Source organism: Colobus angolensis, unplaced genomic scaffold, assembly GCF_000951035.1.
Source record: "Colobus angolensis palliatus isolate OR3802 unplaced genomic scaffold, Cang.pa_1.0 Scaffold17, whole genome shotgun sequence".
Lineage (NCBI taxonomy): Eukaryota > Metazoa > Chordata > Mammalia > Primates > Cercopithecidae > Colobus > Colobus angolensis.
This window is the reverse complement of record NW_012114821.1, coordinates 10,711,760-10,737,210: the sequence shown is the minus strand read 5'-3', so window position 1 is coordinate 10,737,210 and position 25,451 is coordinate 10,711,760. Positions and strand designations below refer to the sequence as shown.

Here is a 25,451-nt window from a genome sequence, read left to right as displayed (position 1 = left end):
TATAGTCCTAGAGGGAAAGGAGAGAACAAATGAAGCAGAAGGAATAAAGAGATAATGGTTGAGAATAGTCCAAAACTGATGACAAATATCAACCCACAGATCCAAAAGCTCAACAAACCCCAAGTAAGGTAAATATAAAGGAAAGCACACCTAGACTTGCTGACATTAATAAGATGAAAACCAAAAAAAAAAAGAGAGAAAAATCTTAAAGCCAACTAGAAGAAAAAGACTCATTACACATACAGAAACAATGTGGTTAGAAACAAGAAAGGATGAAAACGGATGGAACATTTTTAGAGTGATGTCCCCCTAGAAGTCTATGGCTATCAGAATATTTTTCAAAAATGAAGACCATATACAGACATTCTCAAATAGACAAAAATCGAGAGAATTCAATTCTAGCCTACCAGCACACAAGAAATGCTAAAACAAGTTATCCAAGCTAAAGAAAAATATATCAAATAGAAGCCCATATCTGCAAGGAGAAAATGAAGAATACCAGAAAGGTGAATTATGCTGGTAAATTTGTATTTACCCTTTTAAAAATATTTTAATAAAATGCTGTTTCAATTTTAAATCTTTTTAAAATGTTAGTTTCATTACATATTTTTAAAATATTTTATAAATATTTACTGATTACAGCAAAAAAAACAACACTATATTGAGGAGTTTATAACATAAACATGTGTGACAACAAGAGCACAAAGTGTAGGAGGAGAGTAAATGAATTACAGTATTTTATGGTTCTTATATTGTTCATAAAATAATATAATATTTGAAACTAGAATATGCTGTAATAACGATAAGGTAAAGTCTACAGTGACCACTAAAACAAGAGGAACACAAAAAGGTATAGTTAAAAGTTCAGCAAATCCCAACTGAGGGATATTCTATAAAATGATTGACCAGTACCCCTCAAAACTTCCAAGGTCATCAAAAGCAGAGGAAGTCTGAAACTGTTAAATTCAAACAGATCCTAAAAAGGACATGAGAACTAATGTACTGTGGTATCCTAATGGGATCCTGAAATAGGCAAAGGGCATTAGGTACAAACTAAGAAAATCTGAATAAAATATGGACTTTAGCTAATAATAATATGTATTAATATTGACTCATTAGTTATAACAAATGTTTCATATTGATATTAGATGGTAACAACAGGGGGAACTGGTGTGGGGTATATAGAAACTCTCTGTACTATAGTCACATTTTTTTTCTATAAATCTACAACAGTTCTAAAATAAAAAGTCAATACAAGAGATAAAATAGAATACTAAAAAATACTTGATTCACTCAAAAGAAGATAGAAAAGAAGAGAAGCAAAGAACTTATACAACACATAGAAAATAGATACCAAGCTGGTACTCTTAAATTAAAAGATGTTGATAATTACACTATATGTAAATGGACTATACACTCCAATTAAAGGGCAGTGATTGTTACCCTGTTACGCAAAGGTACATATTACATACACACATGTAGGCACACACAGAGACACTAACAAGAACTAGCTGTGTGCTGTTTACAGGAGAACATTTTAAGTAAAAATATTTGAATAGGGCCTTTCTTTGCAGAATTCAAAACCCAGTGCAATGTCTAGCAGATTATGGGCTGTGGGGCCCCTGCATCAGAACCACACAGGAAAGTGTTCAAGTCAAGGATCCTAGGTTGGGCTCCAGGCTTACTGAAAGTATCTTCTGGGTTTAGAAACCCAGTATGTGCACATTTATCAAGATCCCAAGGTAATTCTGATGTTGACTAAAGTTACAGAAAAGTCAGTCTTGTAGGAAGGGTGGCAAGAGGCCAGAGCTTCTCCCTCTAACAAGAAAGCCCCCTAACTCTCTTTATGAGAGAGCAAACCTGCGGTCTTCCCCAGCACTTCCTCCCCCAGGAACAGCTTGGCGGGGTTGATGGACCAAGCCTTCCCGAAGCTGTGTGGAGACATTCCTTCTGGTCTGTTCCCTCAAAGCAGCTTCTCTTTCAAAGCCTCTGAAGTAATTATATCATTGTTCATATTTTTCAAATAAGAAGACAGAGGATCAAAAAGGTAAAGGAATTCCCAAAGGTTAACTAATTAGTAAGCAGCAGCACCAAGATTTTGGCCCTAATCTGCCTAACCCAACAATTCCGAACAACAAGAAAAAAGTAAAACAACATCAATATCTAAAAATGTATAAAAAATACAACATAACACCTAGAAAAATATTTAGAGTGAACTATTTGTAAACATAATGTAATCTCACCAAAAAGAATATTAACCATGATCAGGCTGGGTTATACTCTTTGCTTTAGTTCTTTCAAGAACTGGAGTCATATTCAAGAGATAGGGGAGGAAACAAGAGCCAACAATTTTTGATCACCTGCCTGGTACCATGTGCCATACCTACTACTCATAAAAAATGGTACTGCTTTTAATATCTCCAACACCAGAAGACAAACATCACTATCAGCATTTTACAGATCATAAAATTTGTTAAATAACAAAGCCTACAAGTGGCACAGCCAGAAATTGAAACTTCATCTGCCTGGTTCTAAATCCTGTGCTTTGCTATGAGACCTCATCACTCTCAGAGATTTTCAAATGCTAAACAGAATCTCAGTGAAATTCCAAAGGCAATTTGCACTATCTTCATAGGATGGTATCACAGATGAGAAACATGTTTACATTCTGCTTTGACTTTAGATAGTTTCTAGGATAATATTCTTATTTAATATGTTGCTGTTTTTTACTTAAATTACTGAATAGGTAAAGCAATTACTTAACATTTTTGAAATATATATATAGGGAAAAGTCTCACTCTCAGCCCCGTCCCTCAATCTACCAAGTTCCAACCCTCACCCACCCACGACAGGTTATGTTTCTTTGTTTATTTTGCACGTATTCTTGCAGAGGTCTGAAAACAAATACAAGTAAATACAAATATGGTTTTGCCCTTTTTTAACCTTACTTTTTGCCCTTCCTCATATATCTTAAATATCTTTCTACAGAAGTAGAGAGATCCCATATTCTTTCCTGTAGCCACAAAGCATCATTCTGCTGTTTGTGTGCCCCGCTGCCTATTCAACCCTTACCCTAATTCATGGACATTTCCATTGTTTCTAATGGATAATCCTGCACAGTAATCATTTCATACATCTGCAAGTACATCTGTAGGATAAAAGCTTACAAGTGGTGAGTCGAAGAACACATGCATTTGCAATTTTGACAGATTCTGCCAAACTGACCTCCACAGGGTCATGGGCACTAACACTCCCACCAGCAATGTGTGAGAATGGCTGTTCCTCATAGCCTCATCAATGGAGCACGCTTGCAAACTTCTGAATGTTTACCAATCTGAGAAATGAAAAATGGTATCTTAGTGTGGTTTTACTCTTTTTTTTAATTATCAGTAAGGTTGGACATCTTATCATACACTCAAAGTTATTCCCTTCTCAGTAATCTGTTCTTTTTATATATCCTCTGCCTATTTTTCAACTGGGCTACGGGTAGCAGTTTATTTTTAATATGAGACATTCATAAAAATAAGACAAATATTAAAGAGCTAATATCATATGAAAATAAAAATAATTCCAGCTGTCCAGTCATTATTTTTGTCTTGGATTTTGAAAGTATTATCTTAAAATCCATTCTCAGGCTTTAACATCTAACAAATATGCTAAGGGAAATCTAGCAGTTTCCTAGAATGAATGGGCCACTCAATCCATCCACTAAACTACCTGGGGAGGGAGGCAGAGAGATTCAAGATCAGCTAAAATGGCAGATCTTACCAACCATTTTGGCATGGGGTTGTGTTGTAAGCCCTAGCAAGACTTTCCTCTCATGTTCATCTATTTTTCTTCTTTCACTCTCTCTCTCTCTTTCCCTCCCTCTCTATCACTGACACCACCCATCCCGAACTCAATGTCTCTCAAGACAGCGTTTTCACTGGTTGTATGAATCCCATGAACTGAACATAAAACAACTTTCAAACTTAATACAGAATTACAGAATTATATATATATGGTTAGCATGAAGAGGTATCCTCTTTAAGTGAGTGTCCCTTTTAAATGAAAAGATCAAATTTTACTTTAAAATAAACTCACTTGTGATTCATGTGCAAGGAGAGTATCTCTGAATCAGCTCTGTCATTGAGAACATTTCTATCAACAGAGTTAGGGGTCCAAATGAGCCGAATCAGAGAGAACTTTACAAGGTGATTCCTGACTCTAACTACACTGCCTTACAAAATGATACATGGACTTACTTATTTGGAAGAAAGCAAAGAGCTGAATAGCTAGATGGAAGGAATAAGCCTATTTTTGTTTAGAGAATCCTGGCTCAGCAACATTCATCTTGTCTAAGTATCTTCTCTGGCACCTCTTTAAGGTTGAAAATATCAGTTCCGCCCTAGGGAATGCATTTTAATTGCATCTGCAAGAAGAGAAAATAACATTTTTACTATTTGTGAATTCTCAGAGGTTTGATGGGCTTCACCCAGTGTTTTATAGCTGTTTAGATTTGGGGATGACATGGAAATGCTTTTGGCATAAAGATATCCATTGTAGGGTTACTTGCAACAACAGAAACCGGGAATGACTGAACTATCCAATTATGAAAGGAATGGTTCAACTATGATAATCATCCTTAAGCAGCCATTAAAAGTAGTTTATAAATACATTTTCATAAAATGGAAAACACCTATGAAATGCTGATTAAAAAGACAATATTAAAAATTGCATATAAGCTCCCTGGCCCTGCCTTTCACTAGGAAGGTACCCTAACAGCAAACCATCAGGCCAGTCATCTAAGCCACATTCTCCAATAGAGCTTTATCAGCTTTATCAGTGGTAAACCTAGGCTCCAATTTCCATCAAAAAAAAAAAAGAAAAAGAAAAAGAAATTCTGTATTTATCGTATGACCTCAACCACGTCTAAATAATATCCAAAAAAATCCATATGGAAAGGAATCAACAAGTACTTTCCAAATCTTATTTAGTGAACACATTAATTTTATTTTTAAAATAAATATACAAATAAGAAATATGCCATTTCAAAAGGCAATACAGGAAATTTGCCCTTATAGTACTCCCTGATACAAATCATATATTGTAAATTGTACATCTACATCAAGAAAAGCAAACTGATTTCATCTTGTAAGCCAATTGCAATTGATTAGTAGCATCTGTGTGAGGATGCTGAGATCTAATCTAAGATCAGTAAAAAAGAGAGACTTGATTTCTTTGTAATGTTTGCCATTGGAATATGTATGAATATTGCATATTTTCTGATCTTGCTGAAATGCTCTACCACAGAGTTGACGTAAAAGGAAGAAAAGTGGGGGAATATGGTTGGCAGAATAATGGCCCTCAAAAAAGTCCACATCCCAATCCCCAGAACCCATAAATTTGTTACCTAGAATGGCAAAAAGAAATTAAGACTGCAGGCAGTATTAAGTTTACTAATCATCTGAGCTTAAGATAAGGACATTCATTATTGTGGGCTATCTCAGTGGGTTCAGTGTAACCACGAGGGTCCTTAAAGGTAGAAGAGGAGGCAGAAGAGGAGAGTCAGAGAAGGAGACATGGTGAGAGATGCCATGCTGCCAGCTGTGAATATGAAGGGAGTGGCCATGAGCCAAGGAATGCAGGTCACCTCTAGAAGCCAGAAAGGCAAGGAAGTGGATTTTTTTTCCCAGAACCTCCAGAAAAAATGCACCCTGGCCAACACCTTGATTTTATCTCAGTGAGATGTGTGACAGACTTCCAAACTACAGAAATGTAAGAATCAATCTGAGCTATTTTAAGCCACTAAATTGGTGGTAATCTGTTACAGTAGCAATAGGAAATTAACACAGAGAGTGGGAAGCGAACACAACAGGGAGAGAGTGATTACCAGCATTTGGATGAGGGGTTGGTATGAAGCAATTTCATTTTGCTTTGTCAGTCCCAATTAATTGAGAAACACCACCTGAATTGACATGCATTTGATGAGTACCCTAACTTGTGGGATGAGAGAAACTAAGGCTGGATTTCCTGTTTCTCACTCAGGTCTGAATCTCATTCCCATCTATAGTACCATTCAATAGGGAGGAAGTAAAAATCCACAGGGAGCCCAAGGGAAACCAGCCATGACACCAGGTCCAGCTCAGTGCAGCAGGTCCTGAGGCCCAGCACTGGACACCAACTACATAATGGCAGAAGTTAATAATACATATGTGGCCAGGCGTAGTGGCTCACACCTGTAACCCCAGCACTTTGGGAGGCCAAGGCGGGTGGATCACGAGGTCAGGAGTTCAATACCAACCTGGCCAAGATGGTGAAACCAACCCCATCTCTACTAAAAATACAAAAAAAATTGCCAGGTGTGGTGGTGGGCGCCTGTAATCCCAGCTATTCAGGAGGCTGAGGCAGAGAATTGCTTGAACCCAATAGGCGGAGGTTGCAGTGAGCAGAGATCACACCACTGCACTCCAGCCTGGGTGACAGTGAGACTCCGTCTCAAAAAATAAATAAATAAATAAATAAACAAACAAACAATAATAATACAAATGTGAGTGATTCCTGAATTGAAACCACCCCCAAATCCATTTCCTCTGCACATAAACCAGATAGTCCACAATCTTAAAAACAAAACAAAACAACAACAATAAAAACCAATAGCATTTCAGGGCACAAAGTCTATTTCAGCTAGGTCCGGTTAGGGAAGGAAAATGTTTCACAGTGAAAACCAAGGAATGATTGCCAAGTCTAGTAGCAATGCTGCAAAAGCCAGGAAAATAATTAACCTCACTGGGTCTAATTTTCTCACCTACAAAGTGAAATTTGTCTTAGCTGTCTATTCTCTAGCACAATAATTGCACTAGTCCCTCAAAGAAGTACACCTACATGCTCTGAAAGGTGAGATAAAGCTCTTAATTTTAAATATGTACACAAATATGCATAACACTAAAGACCATTCTTGATTCAGACACTGCCATGATCCCACTAGATGACATATGGGTCCTACCTAAGAAACTCATGGTCAGTATCGGTGATTTTAAAAAGCAGCTATATAAGCAACACCTTTCAACATCCTTAGTTTCTCCAATTTCTCCCTTTCTGCCCCCAAAAAGTAACTGAGAACATGCAGTGAGAAAAGAACAGGACTAGGAGTGAGAGGATGAAGTGCACATTTTAGCTTCTTCACTTCCTGGACATTGAAGGCATTCCAGCAGATCCCACTGAGCCTCCCTCTGACACTCAGAGTCTTCAACTACAAGAGAGGGAACCATGAAAATTCACCTCCCACAAAGCTGTTCTGAGCATAAAATAAACTTGCCAGTGGGGAAAGTCCTCGTCACCTCAGAAGTGCTGAATGCAGGTGAGTCAGTATCATCATAGTGACTGAAGTCAGTGGATATAGGCATGGCAGAAAAGACTGACAGGTGATCAGTTAGCTTCTCTGAGGTTTAGAATCTTCGTATTTCAAAGCTGGAAGATAATATGTACCAAGAAGGAGGCTCTAGATGATGAACATGAAGTTCCTGGTACAGGGCCTGCACACAATGGACGTTCAATAAACACAAGCTAGCAGTGTGCTGGTGTCGGGTCGTCCAGCTCTCCAGTGCTTTCCTTCTGTGTTCAACCAAAAATCAGGGTGCCCTGACTGCTCTGTGAGCCCAGCCAGCTGCAGGATGTCCCAGTAGGCTTGAACCAGAACTCAAACGTTCTCAGCAGCAATAAAAGCATCTAGGTTGTTCATGGTGAAACCCTGTCTCTACTAAAAATACAAAAATTAGCTGGGCGTGGTAGCAGGCTAACTGAGATATACCCTGTAATCCCAGCCGCTTGGGAGGCCAAAGCAGAGGAATTGCTTGAACCTGGGAGACAGAGGTTGCAGTGAGCCAAGATCATGCCACCGTACTCCTGCCTGGGCGACAGAGGAGTGAGACGCCTTCTCAAAAAAAAAAAAAAAGAGGAGTATCTAGATTGTTGCCCAAGACACCACTGAAAGAAACAAGCCTTGGCCCTGAGCCAAATTCCATTAACACTCATAAAACTCCATCCCCTGACCACCTCGCTGTGGACACACCCAAGCAGAACACCCCACACCCCTGTCCTCTTGCTGTCTGTGGCAAGGACTCAGTAATTGCTTTAAACAAACCACCCCAGTGTTCAGTGCTTCTTCGTTTGGAATCACAACAGGCCCGATATCAGGATGGTTTGAGGCACTGCCTAGTAGGAATTCCACTGCCACCACTTTTGGGGTGATTCCAGCTGCAAGTCCAGCAGGACAAAACAGATGCCCCGCCGTCCCTCCCACATTCTATGATTCTCTGGGATGTAATGGCAGACACAATTTCAAAAACCATTTTAGAGCAACAAGTTTACAAATGGAATGATTCCTTTCCATGTGTGTCATGTGTGCCATGTTGCTGTGCCAGCAACAGCAGTAATTTTAAGGGTCAAGTTTCCCCAAGTGCTGGGCAGAACAGTTTATTGAACAAATTACTGGACCCTAGTTATTGTTGTCAGTAACTGCATCATAAGCAGTGGCTAGGCAGGCAAGCATTACCACCCACACTGAAGAAACACCAGCTAGAGGCATTAAAAGAATATGGAGGGCCACCATCTCCTGAGCGCCTGCAACACGCTGGGCACTGGGGTGGACAGTCCTGAACACAATCTCCAGTTTTTACAACTGCTTGCCAGGTGGGCTTCATCACACCTGCTTTATCAGGTGACTCACCTGCGGCAATCCAGGATCTGAAAGCAAAAATAAGTGTCCCTAAAGCCTGCAAGCCTTCCTCTAAATCATTCCAGTGCTTTTACGCAAAGACTGTGCCTTTTCCTCTGTCTGCATCCTCTTACGCATCTTTGACTTGGTTTCCAAATTACAGAGAAATGCTACGCTTCTGGAACGAGACAGCACAAATAAACTGCACTATGCCTCAGACTCCATATGTACCAGCTAAGGGGGCCCCAAAGCAAAGGGAACGCCAACAAATGATGAAAGTATGCTTTCTCCATCTTCACTTGGAAAAGTGATGCCTTTTCTGCCTGAACATCTGCCTCCTTCTCCAGAGCCCTCTTACCTTGAAGGAGACATGCTGCTCCATGTGCCGCAGCAGCTGTGGCTTCTGGGCCGCTGTGTAGTCACACACCGTGCATTTAAACTGCTTCCCTGGAAAGAAGCGGAGGACAAGGTGAGCGTCACCAGGCCAGCAGCTCCCACTGTGAATGAAGTGCCAGGCATGGAGCCAGGTACACAAAGGTGTTCCTTGCCATGTGAGGATCAGAATCTCAGAAGGGAACAGCGACAAGGTGCACAGGCACAATGCAGCACGCTCAGTCTTCAACAGCTGGGAGTGGAGAAGCACTCCCTAGGGATGGAGAGGCACAGCCAGCTCCACCTGGGGAGGCCCCATGAGCAATGACATTCCATCAGGCTCCTAAAGAAAGAGTAAGGGTGTGTCCAGAGAGAAGGGCATCGAGGGAGAGGGGCGCACACAGATGAGATTGCAGGGGAATGGACCACAGAGTGCTCAGGAAAGTGGAGCAGCTGCATCTTCCTTCCTGGAGTGCAGGAGCTGCATCTTCCTTCCTGGAGTGTGAGGTCTGCGGAAAGTCAAGAGCTGAGCCGGAGAGGTTGCCGGCCCAGAATGTCAAGGGCCTGGACCACCTCACAAGGACCTCAGACATAACCCTGAAAGTCTGGTGAGTCTGCAGGAGGATGGTCAGCAAAGTGCAGGATCTGTGTTGCAGAACTCCTAACTCTGGTTGGAGTGCCAAAGTCATTTTTGAGAGCATGCTAGAAAGAAAACTAGGGAAACGTAAACCACTGCTCTTAAAAAGATTAAGGTTTTAGCAATATTTAAACATTCAATAATGGGGTATGTTAAAACAAGTTAACAGATATATGAGGTACACTACATTTTGCCTCTGATTAGCATAAATAAAACCTCGACAAGCAATAATACAAACATGTGTAACCAAATGTAAATGTGCCCTACTTCGTATAGCAGTAAAGAATTCAACAAGCAGCTTCTAATGGTGTAAACCTCCTCAGGGCATGACACCCGCAGCCACTGTGGCTGAGTTCCCAGAAGCACTGGCTCCTTCTAGAATGCTCTTGCACCTTTCCCTCTTAGACATTCCCCTCCCCTCTCTTCACTGCCAGCTCACCTGGAAACCTGTTCTCACCAGGATGCCAAGCCAATGGCGGATTTTGGCCTGTATGTTACTGGATGACTCTTAATGTGACTCCATTAAGAGTTCACCCTTTGGAAATCTTCTGTTCCTTTGACTCCATGACAATACCCCCCTCTCCGGGCCTCTCTATTCATTTTGAGTATCCCTGAGGCATTCCCTCTCATCAGGGCAGATATCATTAGGCTGCTGATGTTCCACAGTGTTCCAGCCCACCCTCCTATTCTAACTCTGCAAGCATCCTTGCATATAACTGACCCCTACAGGCTTTTGTAAACCTTTGATGCCAAAATCAGCATCTTCTACTCTGATCTCTTCTCTGAATCTGAGACTTGAATATACAACTGCCTGCTGGACCAGCTACTTAGCTGTCCCAAATGTCCTAAGCTGGACACATCTTCTTCACCAAACAGCTTCCACCTCCAGCCTTCCCAGTTAATCACCCATCTGATCACCTACATCAGATACCCAGTAGCCTTCCTTAACGTCTTTATGGCCCTAACATACACTCACCTCATTTTATTCAGCACCTGATTTCATCTCCTAAATATTTCTCATGTCTGTCTATTTCTCTCTATTTCCAATACCTCCACACCGGTTTAGGTCCTCCTCATTTCTTTCTTAGACAACAGCAAAAGCCAAGCTGGTTTCCTTGCCTTCATAGAACACTACCGTCCGTCCATCCATCCATCCATCCATCCATCCATCCATCCATCCGTCTGTCCATCCATCATCCATCCATCATCCACAACCCACACATCTACCCACACATGCATCCTGATGCCTCATCTTCTATCCAGATGATCTACAGCATAAACTATCCCACAGTCCAGCCATGAGAACTAACCAATGGCCCCAACTTCAGAGCAAAGTTGATGTTCCAGAGTTCAGCAGAGAAGGCCCTCCAGAATCAGAACCAACTCTCCCCAACCCACCCCACCCCTCTCTCTGACTTCCTCTTGTGCCTGTCCCCTCTGTATTTAGGCTCATAACAGTGAACTCCTTGAGTTCTCCAAACTTTCTGCCTTGCCTTTGCAATCTCAGACCCCTGAGCCTTTGCTAACATTTCCCATGCCTGGAATGCACTGTCTCGCAGCATCTGGCCATTCTTCCTATTAATTCAGAACTCAAATTGAACACTCCAGTAACTGGGCCAAGAGGCAGCCCTCCGCAAGCCCCCTACACACTGTTCACTTGCTTCAGTCTATGCTCCACCTCTACAGCCTTGTACAAGGCAGGGGCTGCCTTCAGCTGCTCATGGGCAGGGACCACATCTTACTCATCTTGGTACCCCAGCGCATGAGTGCACACACAGACTGAATATATTCCATGCATTTCATTAAACTGAACTGAGCAAAACTTTTGTACGTCTTATATGAACATCACTCTCAATAAGAGCAGCAAAAGGAAACAAATATTAATACCACAATTGTATCTATTATTCCAGGTGAATGAACCCAAAATTCTAAATTTTATTAATTCTGCAAGCCCAAAGTGTAAGGAAACTTTTTCACTTGTAAGTCACACAGTTACAATTAGAGAGCAATTAGAACTTAACAAAAATACAGTAACATCTTCTTTTAAACATAGGGCTACACATTTCTACACAGCTCCAGTCGAATCTCAGCTAAACACACTTCTCCACTGACACATGGCTCATGTGTGTACAGCATCCTTATGCTGGGCAGCCTGGGCAAAATCGTGCTGTGTTCTTCACCACTAGAGTGGGGGAAGCAGAGCTAATGGAACCATTCTCTAAGTTGATAAATATTCTGTCATTCATTATCAAACACTTGGGTCAAAGAGTAACAGATTAAGTGCTAAAAAAGAGCCCTAAAATGAATAAATAGAATTGCCTCCTTTGAAATCAAGAGTCAGCCTTTTATGGATGTACTTTCAAGACTCTGCAAGAGACAAGAAAAGAAGGCAGCAGCTAAAAGCCATCCCTTACTGAAGCATCAGAGCCCTGGCAATAAATATTACCAATGTTTTCAGCAACCACAGCCAGCACCTATCAAACAAGCCTGGGAGAGCACCTGACATAATTGTTTGCTGCGTAATTAAAATAATGGGATGCAGATTCATGACTAATCATAAAACAGTAATACTTTGAGACCGTCAGATGGTTTTCTTTCAAGAGACTTCTGAGACTTACAGGCAGAGTCAACTGCAAAACCTAGTATTTACTCGAGGTGAGACTGACCTCAGAATGCTGGGAGACGCACATCGAATGGCTGTATGTGGATGCGACTCACCCAGAATAGCAGGGGAAGAAAAGAATGACTACAAAGAAAAGAGGTTGACCGTTAAAAAGTAATTCCTTTTCCCCAAAATATACCTGGCTAGGTCTACCCACTGGACTACTAGGCATCATGAGTTGTGCTGGGGCATGACGTGTACAATCTTACCACGCACCAAAAGCCCAGGAGGCAGGCAGTGTCGCCCTTCCATGGATGAGGACCTGGGATCAAGACTCTGAGTCACTTGTCAGATCGCGAAGTGGTAAGTGGCAGAGCCCAGATTTGGCCCCCAGTCTGTTCACCCCAACACCTCCATTCACAGCCACATAAGAATCTTTTCAGCTAGTAAGGGTGTGATACAATTTCCCAAATGGAAGGAGGAATTTATACCAGCAATGGCATATCTGTGCCACTAACACATCAGGTGACTACCCATTAGAAGGTGACTACCCATCAGAAAGGACTGCCCAAGAAGAGCCAGTTGCAGGGGAACTATGTTCTCTTTCTGGCCCTGTCCTGCTCACCCTGAGTGACCCTGGGTTCTTTCTTCTATGCTACTCAGAGGCCCCATCAGAAAAATGGGGAGGTAATCCCTGTCTGCTGTGAGAGTGGACTCAGGGACTGGGCCTGCAAGCATCTGAAAAGCAGCACCCTGAAGGATGAGGCTGGGGGTGCATACAGGGGACCCCTCAGTGGACCGTTCAGCCGAGTACAGTATCCTCCAGACCTGTACCTCCCTGACACTCCCTGAGACAATCCGAGTATTCAGTTCTAATTAAGCCAGCCTAAATCAATATACCTAAAACAAAAAGCATAAAAACAGAGCAAAGGAAAAGGTTTGTACAACTATATCAAAGTGTAAGTAAACAGTTGTAACAGCAGAGTTTACAGAAAACCTCCTCCTCCTCCTATTCCCAACACCCTATCTGGCCTCATCTCCACGCAGAGCAAAAGCCAGGAGCTTCGTAGTGGCTGCAGGGCACAGGGGTGTGTGGCTCCCTGTCACCTCTTGGAGCTCATGCACTGCCTTCACCTCTCTCCACTCCATAGACACAGTCCACCCACCCACCTCCAGACCTCTGCACCTGCTGTTCCCAGAGCCTGGGGTGCCCATCACAGATATGCCATGCTCTGTTGCCTCATCTCCCTCAAGTCTCTGTTCAAATGTCACCTTCACACTGAGTCCTTTCAGCCCATTCTGTTTAAAATCATAGTCCCTATACCCCTTTACTGATTCATTTTTAGCATTTCCCAGCTTATATTTTCATACTGAAATGGAATCATTTCATATTCATATTTTTATTTTCATCTCTCAATTTTCTTAATATTCTAGATGTCTTCATATTTCCACTGTAATATACCACACACTTTATTGATTTATAGTGTTTGTTAACCATCTCACTCACAAGAATGTTCGCCTCATGACAGTGGAGATTTTGGGTTTTGGCTTTGGTTGCAATCACCGAAGCAGTGCACTGATTCACCTTGGTTGGTCCGTCTGGCGCCCCTGCAGGTTGTGGGGACTTTGAGACAAGACTGCAATTTTCATGCCATGTCCTCAGTGCTTGGAGGTGAGAGCATCCTGGAGGTAAGGCTAGCAGTTAATTTATAGGAGCACCCCATTCAGAAGTCTGTTCAACCACCCTTTCTCCCCTCCCCATAATCAACATGGTCACACAGGGCATCACAAGGGCCAGTGATATGTGGTCCTACCCACCATGTCCCCACTCCAAGTCACAGGAGATTGGACCACGGTGGACAAGAGACTGTAGCTGAGCCCGGAATCAGAACTGTCCAGATATGAAGCTTGCAACTCAGGAGTGGGTGAGAGTTGTGTTTTCAGTCTGTGGGTGAAACTAGTAAGCAAGCCAATCTACAGGGAGTGAGAGGAGAGCACAGCATAGAGAGACAGAGACAGGACATCAGTATGAAGTAAGGAAGCAGAGAGGACCAAAGGTGGAGGACGAAGACAGTCGCCTGGCCGGCTGTGTCCATCCACTCAGCGAGCATTCACGGAGGTGCCGCTGGGTGCCAGGACCATGCCTGACCCCAGGAGAGGAGAGTGGACAAGACACCAGAGGCCCTGCTTCTGGCGCTCATCACCTAAATGGACAACCAGCAAGTATTCCAACAAAGAATTACCAATTGCAACAGGCCACGAAGGACAAAGGCAAGGAGCCACGGTGGAGCATGAGGGAGTGTGGAAGGGGTGCGGCCATGTGGCCAGGCTGTCAGGGAAGGCCTCTGTGAGGAAGTGACGTTACACAAGATGGAAGGGTAAGGAGACCAGCCACATGAACACTGCACTGGGAAGAAGGAACTCAAACACAAAGGCCCTGAGTCTCTGTAAGATTCCAAGTAAGTTTACCATAAATGTCCCTTGGCGACTTCTGTGACCTCAAATGAGTTTCTGTCACCTGCAACCAAGAGTCCAAGAAGTATAGCTGTGGAATGAACCAGTGAATGTATGACTGTAAAACACCAAGAGCCCAGAAAGCAGGCCAAAATAGGGCTCGACCAAACAGTGTTCTCTAGAGAGGACAGAATCAGATTTAATTAACTGGAAAAGTCCAATGACAGCACACTCTTCTACACAGCACTATGAACCGATGCTACAAATGCTTCATGACCATTAACTCATTTAACTGTCATAATACCTGTTTGATTTTATGAGCTATCATATAAATAAAAATTATAACATGGTAAGATTTGCTACCCATTAAACTAAGAAACTAGACATTTTGAGTAACAAAGTGTTAAAAATGGAAGAGTTAAGCTGGGACACTTTCTTATTCCTGGTACAATTTTTTGGAAAGGAAGTTGGCAGTGCAATGCACAATTGAAACCACCAAAACAAAATAGACATCCTGCTCCCGGAAATGTGTCCTAAGGAGTTAATTTAAAAGAAGAAAAAGTTTATATACGCGAGAAAGAAGCCCCTGCTACATATGTTATAATAATGGGAGGAAAAATGAAAATAACACATTGTCCAGAAATAAGGGAATGGTTCTACAACTCATGGATCACTTTAGTGCAACATATAACTCTTAAACTTGTTATTAATGAACTGTACAAGCAACAAAGGATTATTATAATATTAATCAGAATTATATCTTTTCACTATAACTATATAGCCATTCCATATGGACATGAATAAAGATTTTTAAAGAATTTGTTAGGTGACAGAATTGTGGGCACACTTGGAGGAAGAGGCTGGATTTTTATGAACATTGTTTTCACGTTGTCTGCACTCTAACAGAAAAGCATTTCAGATCATTAGCACCCATCTCTGAAAGGCTAAGATGTTTCATCCGTTACTGCACACAAACCAGAAGACAGATCTTTCAACGCAGAGCCATAAAATGATACCCATGGCTTCTGAACTTGAAAGTTCACCGTCTTTTACAAAACAGCACCCCAGTCTTGACTGGCAGTGCACTGACTTATGGGTGCTCTTTCTGACCAAGCATCTTTCTCCCTCTTCTTCACAAAAAAGAGCCAGTGGCCTAATCTTGCAAAAAAATTCAGGAGTAGTCACTTCTTTATCTCTGGGGAAGAATTTAATTTCTGTAAACAGTCAAATGTCATTCTGAGCCACGCCTTGTAAATAAGGACAAAGCAAAGCTGAGTCATACCACTTTTGGAGAAACACTGTTGCAGAACACACACTCAAAGCTGACTGCAAATGTATTGCCACAGTGGGGGATAAAAAAAATTGACTGTGGGAACAAAGATTTCCTGGTCAGAAACCACAGAATTTAGAATCTCATTTCCCTATGAAGTTCTTTATTTGACCTACAGGCCCAGATGGTAAAAGTCAAAATCATAACAAACTAGATGAATCTCACAACCATACTGTGAAAAGGAAGAAGCCAGACATAAAAGAACACATATTGTATGAATCAACTCTATGAAGTTCAAAGACAAGGAAAAGCAAGTTACAGTGCTAGAAGTCAGGGCAGTAAGTAGTTACCTCTGGGCAAGAGAGAAGGGCAATAATGTCGCGGGAGGAAGAAACTGCCAGGAGGCTGGAAGTGTGCTGCTTCTTCTAGACTGTAGTTACACAGGTGCGCCTCCTTTGTAACAATCCATTGAGCTGTATACTTCTGAACTGTGTGTGTGTGTGTGTACTTTAATTTTAAAAATGTAAAAAGAAAAATAACACAACAACAAAACAGGCCACCTTCCTTAGAAGGTTCTTGAGAACTGGCAACAAATTTGTTTAAGAAAGGAAAGATGTGTCGTGTAGTTCAAAGATAAACTTTGAGGACTGTATGGCAGTTTGTGGATTTATGCAGTCTGATGTTGCTGGTGGAAGGAAAGGGACCCATCAGTGTTCCCGGCCCTGTAGTTTTCAGTTAGACGTCTTTCTGAGTGCTAGGCTTGCTGGAGGTTTCCACGGCAGACACCACAGCTCTTTCTGGAAACACAGTGTTTCACTAGCAGCTCCATTTCCCTTTAAAAATGTGTGATTTGGTTGAACTCTCCTTCGAAGATGGGGATGCAGGCACAAAAATGTCATTTCCATTATTTCTGTTCATCTCTCCAAAGGTGAGGCACATCTTCGCAAAATCTCTCTCCACTTTCAAGTGTTCTTTTGGAAGGAGCCTCTTTCTTTGCCTAACCATGAGTGCTGGGACTGCATGTCCATGACTGATGAAGCAAAGCTGACCTCTGTCCTTTTGAGCACTGCCTGGGCCTGGAAACTGGATGCTGGCTGAATTTAAGGATCACCAGACAGTGAAAGGCAGCACAGGGTCTGGAGTCAGAGAATCCTGAGCTCTGCTCTTTACTCCAGCCTTAGCCAGGTAAAACATTACCCAGGCTACCCTGTTAGAAAGGGAAGAGGGGACTTGAAAATAGGAGAAGGAAAGAAGAAACAGGAATACTTGTTATCTTGCCTCAGGTTAGATAAAGAGATGTGACCAAACCTAAGAGAGTTCAGACTTTGCTTCCTGTTGACTCTCCACATGGAAGGGAAGGGGGATAGCAATGTGCTAGGTGGGGAAGCCAGCACGGTACCTGCCTTGCTGAAGCCCCTGGGCTCAAGCAGGAAGTTATTCCCAGCTGGACATGGAAGCACAAAGGCACCCATGTCGCCCTAGACCTCTGAAGCTCAGCTGTAAGGGAGCCACAGGCTGAGCTCCCATTCTCTGCTTCTGAAAAGAAAGGCAATCGCTCCCTGCCTCCTGGCAGCTGTGGGCAGCCCACCGTGGGATCTATGAAGCCCTAGCCTGGCGACTCGGCACTAGCAGTATGTGTGGCACCTGTTGTTCCCTTTGTTTCTTACTACAGCCTCATCTGCTTGGTGACTTTCCCTGAGGATGACTCCAGCTGCTTGCTTACTTTAAGTAGAGTTCTATATAAAACTAAGAAGGAATGGAATGGTAGGAAAAAAAAATACTTAAAACGTCACCTTCAGCTTTTGGCATTTGGATTCCATCAGAACACAGAGAGAGACAGCAATGAAAAATTCCTTGGAACTTAAGGCAACTTGTTTGAAGTATCTGCTAAATTAAATCATCCTTGCCAAATCAAATTTTATGTGCACCTCAAACCTGAAGGAGCTCTAAAGTACTTACAGGAAAGAATTTCCATAAATCTCAACTGTTATTAGTAATACTATTCTAGAGGTATAAAAGTAAAAATGCCTCCTTATGACTGTTTATCCAGTCTTACTGAAAAAGGTGGTATTTTACATAAGTAAATTTTCAAGAGTTTTTAGGAAATTGACTTTAACTTTTTTTCAGAAAACTGACTTTTACCCTTTTCAACAGCGATACTCTTTAAATATTAACTATTGTACTGTGCCTTCCTAATAAGAGAATATTTGAAAAAAAATAGTGATTTAATCTTTCCCAGATGATGTAAATTAACTGCTACAAATATCATTCTTATACTGTGTCATTAAGAGCTACTGGTTCATGCGCCAGAGGAAAGGGTACATGAGCTGACACCCACAGTATGAACCCAATTAATCTTCCCGCAGCCCCATGCTGTGGGTTGATAATGGCCCTCCCAAAGATATCCAGATTTGAATCCCCAGAACCTATACATGACACCATATATGGGGGGAAGAAAAAAAAGGAGTTTGCAGATGTGATTAAGCCAAAGATCCTGAGCTGGGGACTAGACTGGCCCTATCCAGGTAGTCCTAGTGAAATCACAAGGGTCCTTATAAAAGGGAGGCAGGAGGCTTGAAGTCAGAGAGGAGCGTGGTGATGGAAGCAGGGACAGAAGAGATTGGAAGATGCTGGACTGCTGGATTTGAATATGAAGAAAGGGGTCCATAAGCCACAGGATGCAGAGACAGGTTCCCCTCCAGAGTTCCTAGAAGGAATGCAGCCCGGCTGATACCTTGATTTTAGATCGCTGACCTCCAAACTACAACATAATACATCTGTGTTGCTCTAGGTCGCTAACTTTGTGGTAATTTGTTACAGGAGCCACAGGAAACATGTAACATCCATGTTACATATGGGGATCACTGTTCAAGACTGTTCAGGCAAGACGTGATTCCAGTCTGGGCCTGCCTCTGGAGCCCAAGGTTCTCCCTACTCTACCTCCTCACTTCTCCATGTAGCCCAGCACACAGAGGTTTGCTGCCTCGTGGAAGAAAAGCATCCTGCAGGAAGCATAACAGGCATTTTGCACCAAGTGTTTTGCAAAGCACATATCTTCACAGTTCTAGCATCTGTGGTGATTTATGCAGTGGCAAATCGGAACAGAAATAGCTACAGCAATAAAAACACAGTTAAAGAAGTCTCTGTACTTTAAAGGCTGAACTTCAAGCAACTGCAGACTTAGGGCCTGATGATTCTCTGTAATTAGTACATCAGTTTTGATATAAGGAGGGATGGATCAGCATGAGACAGAGGTGGAAAGAAACCGAAGGCAGTGCAAAGCCACAAAAACGACAGAGCACAGCACCAGGGCTAGATGAAAGTTATAGACACTGTGCCAGACATTTGCAGCTGAGATCCCTCTACCTGGTGAGGTTTCAGGTAGCCAAGCCTCATTAAAAAGTTAAATCTGTATATCAATCTAAGCTAATTGCTCAGTTAGCTTGCGTAGTTCATTTTATAGTATGGGGTCACTTATTCCTAATGGATCTTGTGGTTTATAAAAACCTGAGAAAAAGAGCTACATATGAACACAAACAGGGTGAACCTATTAAAAATGGTATTTATGGGCCCTGAAATTAGCCCTACCTTCTCCCACCCATCACCCACACTCCAGCCCAAGGATAAGCAATAGAAATCTACCATGTTCATCCAGTAGCCACACTTCCATACCTGCCCCTTCACCTTTTCTCCAAGGGCCAGTAGGAGGAAGGACAAGGGGGGCAAGGATGCAGTAGAAAGACCTGTCTCACTAAAGCCTTGCAAGTTAACCTTGTAAGATCAACCCAGCTAGGTGCTCAGGGACCATCTTCTATTTACTTCCTGGTTCTGCTTTTAGAAGCAAAAGGCCATGGGGCTACTTTATCCTAGAGTGGCTTTGCTTTTTAGAGGACAGGGGAGGAAAACAAAGCAAAACTCCGTACTTAGATTTCCTAGAATATTTTCAGCTGCAGCCATGAGCTCTCTTATCATAAACTGAAGAAGGGACAGAAAAAAAGGGTACTGACTCCACTCAAACCTCATTTCCATACTCAAATCTCCACTTGCCCATTACAAGAGTGCCTGAAGCCTGGATAATTCTTTTCAAATTTTACCCCAAAACTTCTTAATTAAAATGTCCAGGGGCAGTCTGGATCAGGGGGAGGGGAGAGACCCAAAGGAATCAGTAATACACTCCAAAGACCTTTTTATTTCATGATTTGAGGATTCCTGTTTGATTAGATAACATAAAGGCACTGTATAGCTTAACCTTCCCCATCTGCTATAGGTGGGCAGAATCATGTATAAACCTCCAGATAGCACATCACGTCTAGGCCTTTTTAAAGTCAAAAGGCGGGAACTACATTACAGCATGATCTTTGCATTAAATTCTTACATCCTGTTGGCATACACACAAAGGGTTTAATCGGGCCCTTTATAGATCAATGTCTCTCTTTGTACATATTGACTGGCAAACCTTTTTAACTGAAACCTTCACCCAGAACGAGCTATCTTTTCTAAGGTACAGTAATGAGTTCCTTCGGGAAATAGGAATGCCACAGATAGGGATACATCACTTTAAGTAAGCCAGCAAATGTGAAAAATTGGATTCACAAGTAGTTAGAAGAAAGGGTAATTGTAATTACTCAATTCCTTTTAACTTCATTAAAAGATGCCCAAGAAGATTCATTTAATGGTGAGTTCCTTGACCATATTTAAAAATACCTAATTCACAAGCATTTGATTTAACAGAATTATCTAAGATGAAACAGAGAAAATAACTGACACTTTGTGAGTGCTGCTATATCCCAGCCATTTTATGCAAGGCACTTTACATTTTCCACTCATTTAATAAACACAAATTTATTGAGTGCCTCTGATAAGCCAAGCCCTGTTCTAAGTGCTGAGGATACAAAATAAATGTAGTAAGTCGAAAATCCCTGCTTGTGAAGCTTACAATCTAGTGGAAGACACGAAACATCATAAATAAGGAAATTATACAGTACATTGGAGAAGGGTTGGTTTAAAGAGAAACAGTAAAAAAACATGAAAGAGAGTATGAAGTAATTAGTGGGATAGTTCCAGTAATAGAGACAAAAAAGTGGTAAATAAGGAAACTATATAATACACTACAGAAAGACAAGCCAAGGAGAGCAGCACAGGAAGCCACGGGCGTCTGGACTACTTGGTGGGGTATGGAGACTCTCTACACGTGAGCACCTAGGGAAGATTCATTCAGAGTGACTCTTCAATAAAGACCTCCAGGACATGAAGGAAGTATCCATTCAGACAGGGAGAAAGAACACTCCTGGCAGAGGGAAGGGCCAAAGCAAAAGCCTTGAGATGAGCACATACCTGGCAGGTGTGAGGAATAGGAATGAAGACAGGCCACGCATGGTGACTCACGCCTGTAATCCCAGCACTCTGGGAGGCCGAGGCAGGCAGATCACCTGAGGTCAGGAGTTCAAGATCAGACTGCCCAACACGGTGAAACCCCATCTCTACTAAAAATACAAAAAATTAGCCGGGTGTGGTGGCACATGCCTGTAATCCCAACTACTCGGGAGGCTGAGGCAGGAGAATTGCTTGAACCTGGGAGGCAGAGGCTACAGTGAGCCAAGATCATGCCACTGCACTTCAGCCTGGGCAACAAAGCAAAACTCTGTCTCCAAAAAATAAAAATAAAAATAAAAAATAAAGGGAATGAATGCAATATGTCTGGAGAGATGCCAGTTGGGGGAGACTAGAAGAAGAGGTCAGAGAGACGGGGGGGATCAAGCAGCTCATGGTGAAGAATTGGGCTTCCACTCAGAATGACAGCAGATAGACAGGAGGGTTCTGAACAGAGGAGTGGCATGACCTGGCCTCTGTTTCCACAGGATCACTGGCTGTTTTGCTGAGAATGGACTTGTGGGGACCAGGAGAGGTTCTAGGGAAAGATTAGGAGGCTATTGCAAGAATGGAGGCAGGAGATGACAGTGGCCTGTACAAAAAGGATGGCATGAGGGTGCTGAGAAGCAGGAGAACGCTGGATCATGTTAAAGACACAACACACAGGATTTGCTAATGGATCATGTGTGGGGTATGAATGAGACAGTCAAGACTGACCCAATGCTTTTGACCTGAGCAAAGGAAAAGGAGTAGCCATTTCCCAAGATGAGGTACAGCAGGGGTTGGCAACCTATGCCCGAGCACCAAATTGAGCCTGCTTCCTGCTTTCGTACAGCTGGGAGTTAAGCTTGGCTTTTACACTTTTCAAAGTTTGTAAAAATAAAAACAACACAAAAGAGAAAACTGGATGTAGCACTCAAAGCCAAAAATATTCACAATCTCTTTACAAACTTTGGCAACCCCTGGGTGGGTCTAGGGAGGAAGATTAGGAGCTTAGTGTTGAGCACGCTAAGCTCGGGGGGCCAGGTGGGCATCCAAGTGCAGATGTTGAGTGGGCAGTTACAGACAGGGCAGTGCCAAGGCTGGGAGGAACAAGAGGACTGGAAATCCAAGTGTGGAAGCCTTCTGTATTAGTCTGTTTTCACACTGCTGATAAAGACCTACTTGAAACGGGGTAATTTACATAGAAAAAGAAGTTTAATGGATTCACAGTTCCATGTGGCTGGGGAGGCCTCACAATTGTGTCAAAAGGCACATCTCATATGGTAGCAGGCAAGAGAAAATGAGAGCCAAGAGAAAGGTGAAACCTCTTACAAATCCACCAGATCTCGTGAGACTCATTCACTAGCACGGGAACAGTATGGGGGAAACTGCCCCCGTGATTCAATTATCGCCCACTGGGTCCCTTCCACATCACATGGGAATTACGAGCTACAATTCAAGATAAGATTTGGGTGGAAACACAGCCAAACCATACATCCTCTATCTAAATGGTGTTTAAAGCCGTAAGACTGGAGGGACCACCGAAGGCGTGAGGAACCACAGAACATGCGGTGGCTCACGCCTGTAACCCCAGCACTTTGGGAGGCCGAGGCGGACAGATCACTTGAGGTCAGGAGTTCAAGACCAGCCTGGCAAACATGGCGAAACCCCATCTCTACCAAAAATACAAAAATTAGCTGGGTATGGTGGCACATGCCTGTAATCCCAGCTATGGCAGGAGGCTGAGGCACAAGAATCAGTTGAACCCGGGAGGCAGGGTTCAGTGAGCTGAGATCGTACCACTGCACTCCAGCCTAGCTGACAAAGCGAGACTCGGACACAGGGGGAAAAAAAGGAAAGAACAACGCTCATAGACTGAACCCCGTGGCCTCCAAGAGGCAGAGATCAGAAAGCTAAGGCAGAACCAGGATAGGATGCTGAGGCAGGGCAGTCAGCAGAACAGGAGGTTGCCAGGCAAGCATGGGGTACACTTCCTCTCTTTTGATCCTCAGACCCACTCAACAAAAGGGTATACCTATCCCAGTTTACTGATGAGGAAAGTGAGGCTCAGAGAAGTGATCTGACCAAAATCACCCTACTAGGAAGGGGTAGACAGACCCACACCCAAGCCTCTCTAGCTCTACCTACTCTACACGGCTTCTCTACAGAGCAACCTATTGAGTTATTACTCATACCACAAATACAACTAAAACCAAATAATTCCAGGCAGGCTGTAAGGCAATCTTTGCTTCTAAGTAAAAAGCTAATTGTATGGTTAAAGGCTGAGAGCCTCATCAAGACAACCAAGGCACCTGTACAAGCACAGGTGACCAATGGATTTAAAGCACGTTACAAACATCGTCAAACAGCTTACAAGGTCATCCCCAGGGATAGCCCTGACTTGATGAACAATTCTGCAGTTTATCTAAAGGAGTAATAACTAAATGAGAAAAACTATGTAAGCTTCACAAAAAAATAAACTTTACTGGATAACAATAAAGTTAGTCACCAGAACAGCTTGAAAAATAAGGTACTAGTACAAAAATCACTGAGACAGACCAAAATCTCAGAATCACACCCAATATTTTGGGAAATTCTGGCACTGAAAAATAAAATTGAAAGGACTGATTTCTCTATAAATATACTGAGTCGATGATAACTGTTTGGAAACAAAGATTCCTACCACATACCATATGCTAAAATAAATTGCAAGAATATTAAATTTCATAAATGTTATGTAATCATAAACTAAAACTCAAAGAAAAAGTAAAAGAATTTAGCCCCAAACTGAGGAATGTTTCTTTTGACAGAGAGAATCATGGAAGATGAAAACATAAAGGAAAATGACTTTAAATGAACCAAGTTATTTAACTTTGTATATAAAAAGATACCATAAACAAAACATAAAGGTAAATGATGACACAGTATTAAGATACAAAGAGCTCTAAGATGTCAACAAGATAAAATATGAGCGCTACAGAAATGAGTAAGAGATGTAAATAAACTTTTTTCAAAGTTTCTATAATAAACACGTTATGGGAGAAAATTAAAAAGGAAAAGACTCACCTACAGCTTAATTAAAGCTACATCCTAGATCAGCAATGGAGCTAGAACAAGGGGTCCCCGACTCAGCACTCTGTTTACCAAGCCAGCCCCAGGCAAAACATGAGACTGGTAAGCGTCAAAAGAGAAACACAAACAATGAAGTACAGCAGCCCTGTGGAAAAGCAATCATCTCGAATTTAGAAATAAAGCTGTACTGGCACCTCCTATTTCCATCCCCTTAGCTCTACTTTACCCCTTTCTTCCTAGAATCAGAGGATTGAGGCTAAAAGAAACCCAAGAAACGTTAAGGTATCCTTTCCTTATTTTGCAAAGTGACAAAACTGAGACCCAAGTAGTGGCAGAAGTTGGCACTGAGGCAAGTTACCTGTCCCAGCGGTCCTCTCACTGCACCTGATGACTGATGCCCTTCTTTTTTGGGGGGAGGGGGGTTAGGGGGAAGCTACCTGTTCCAGTGCTCCTGTCATTGCACCTGATGACTGATGCCCTTCTTTTTGGGGGGGAGGCGGGTTGGGGGGTAAGCTACCTGTTCCAGTGCTTCTTTCATTGCACCTGATGACTGATGCCCTTCTTTTTGGGGGGAGGGGGTTGGGGGTCAGCTACCTGTCCCAGTGGTCCTTTCATTGCACCTGATGACTAATGCCCTTCTTTTTTGAGGGGAGGGGGTTGGGGGGAATGGGTCTCACTCTGTCACCCGGTCTGGAGTGCAGTGATGCGATCTTGGCTCACTGCAACTTGTGCTTCTAGTCTCAAGCAATCCTCCCACTTCAGCCTACCAATTAGCTGGGACCACAGGCATGAGCCACCACGCCCCATTAATTTTTTGTATTTTTGGTAGAGGCAGGGTTTCACCACGTTTCCCAGGCTGGTCTCAAACTCCTTCGTTTTAGGCAATCCACCTGCCTCCCTCGGCCTCCCAAAGTGCTGAGATTATAGGCATGAGCCACCGTGCCCAGCCTTGATGCTCTTCTTCCCAGACAACTGAAAAGTGTTGAAAACTAAGTCA

The 25,451-nt window shown here is 42.6% G+C and overlaps 1 protein-coding gene and 1 long non-coding RNA gene across 8 annotated transcripts in view; one reads left to right on the top strand and one right to left on the bottom strand.

The window, feature by feature from the left end:
• Nucleotides 1-25,451, bottom strand: part of ZFAT (zinc finger and AT hook domain containing) — a 234,020-nt gene that overhangs the window by 78,853 nt on the left and 129,716 nt on the right. For 6 of the 7 annotated variants that reach the window (XM_011938135.1, XM_011938140.1, XM_011938139.1 and 3 more), the window contains one exon: nt 9,054-9,142. In XM_011938135.1, the coding sequence (XP_011793525.1) occupies nt 9,054-9,142 (89 nt within the window). Of the gene's footprint in view, nt 1-8,707; nt 8,874-9,053; nt 9,143-25,451 lie in introns of all 7 variants that reach the window. The other variant, XR_001001369.1, reaches the window with a different exon arrangement.
• On the top strand, nt 17,263-19,169 carry LOC105509043. Its single transcript, XR_001001368.1, has 2 exons — nt 17,263-17,661; nt 18,851-19,169. It is a non-coding gene; the product is annotated as an uncharacterized LOC105509043 (long non-coding RNA).